The 1074-nt window shown below is 48.1% G+C and overlaps 1 protein-coding gene across 1 annotated transcript; it reads left to right on the top strand.

Moving 5' to 3' along the window:
* The first annotated feature begins 296 nt into the window (after nucleotides 1-296).
* Nucleotides 297-1074, top strand: CML23 (calmodulin like 23). The gene has a single exon (XM_008230991.3). It carries the CDS (start codon nucleotides 361-363, stop codon nucleotides 844-846), a length of 486 nt encoding a protein of 161 aa, XP_008229213.1. The 5' UTR covers nucleotides 297-360; the 3' UTR covers nucleotides 847-1074.

Raw genomic sequence — 1074 nt, 5'->3', positions numbered from 1 at the left:
GGCAACGAAACCGAATCAAGCAACAAGAAGAGTAACTCCCATGCCCAACTGCCATCTGCTACGTATCCTTTACAGATATCTTTTCCTTCCTTCTAAGCCCAGCCAGCACAAAATTTTCCTTTATAGCCCAAATCCTCTACACCCTTGCTCACTTCTCTTCCCACGTGTCCGTTTTTCATTTGATGAGGATTCTCCACGTCCCATCTTTAAGCCCTCGCAAATTCCAACCACGCTAAGTCGGCAAACACCTGATCGCAACCTAGTGAAAGTCGCCTATATATATCTCTTGTTTGTCACGCATTTAAACAGAGCTCAGAGCCCTTCTCTACTCTCTCTCTCTCTCTCTCTCTTTCTGTTGCGATGTCGAAGAGCAATTTGGTTTCTTCAAGCCCTAACCCTAGCTGGAAAGGCTCTGGAGTCGGCGCGGTGGGATCCAGGGAGCAGTTGGAGACGATCTTCAACAAGTTCGACAAGAACGGTGACGGAAAGATCTCCTGCGACGAGCTTAGGGACGTGTTCGGTGAGCTAGGCTCCGATACTTCGTCCCTGGAGGAAGTGCGCAGCATAATGGCGGAGTTCGACAGAGACGGCGACGGCCACATTGACATCCTGGAGTTCGCGGAGATCATGAATGGCGGATCGAGCCAAGAGCTTCGCGACGCCTTCGACCTCTACGATCTCGACAAGAACGGACTGATCTCGGCGAGTGAGCTTCACGAGGTGATGAAGCGATTGGGCCTGAAGTGCTCGCACCAGGACTGCGTGAAGATGATCCGCAACGTCGACGCCGACGGCGATGGCCACGTCAACTTCGACGAGTTCAAGAAGATGATGACTCCCCGTTGATCCTCCGTACGGGTGCGTATTTGGCTAGCGATCAAAATTCACAATCAAAACAGTACAAACAAGAATTATTAGATAGTATTCTTCTAATTAGTAGTTTGATTTAGATTCAGTTTCTTAGGGATCTGACGTAGTTAATTGGAAAAGTGTACAAAATTAACACTTAATCGTTGGTGCTAATTGGATCCACTGTCGCCTTTTGGAATTAAGTATTGCTCTTCTTGTTTCTTA

Source organism: Prunus mume, linkage group LG4 (genome assembly GCF_029339155.1).
Source record: "Prunus mume cultivar Tortuosa linkage group LG4, ASM2933915v1, whole genome shotgun sequence".
NCBI classification, from domain to species: domain Eukaryota; kingdom Viridiplantae; phylum Streptophyta; class Magnoliopsida; order Rosales; family Rosaceae; genus Prunus; species Prunus mume.
This window is presented reverse-complemented; position numbering and strand designations above follow the sequence as displayed.

Excerpts from the sequence above, each read along its gene's own strand:
- CML23 (XM_008230991.3), top strand. The coding sequence starts at position 361 with ATGTCGAAGAGCAATTTGGTTTCTTCAAGCCCTAACCCTAGCTGGAAA.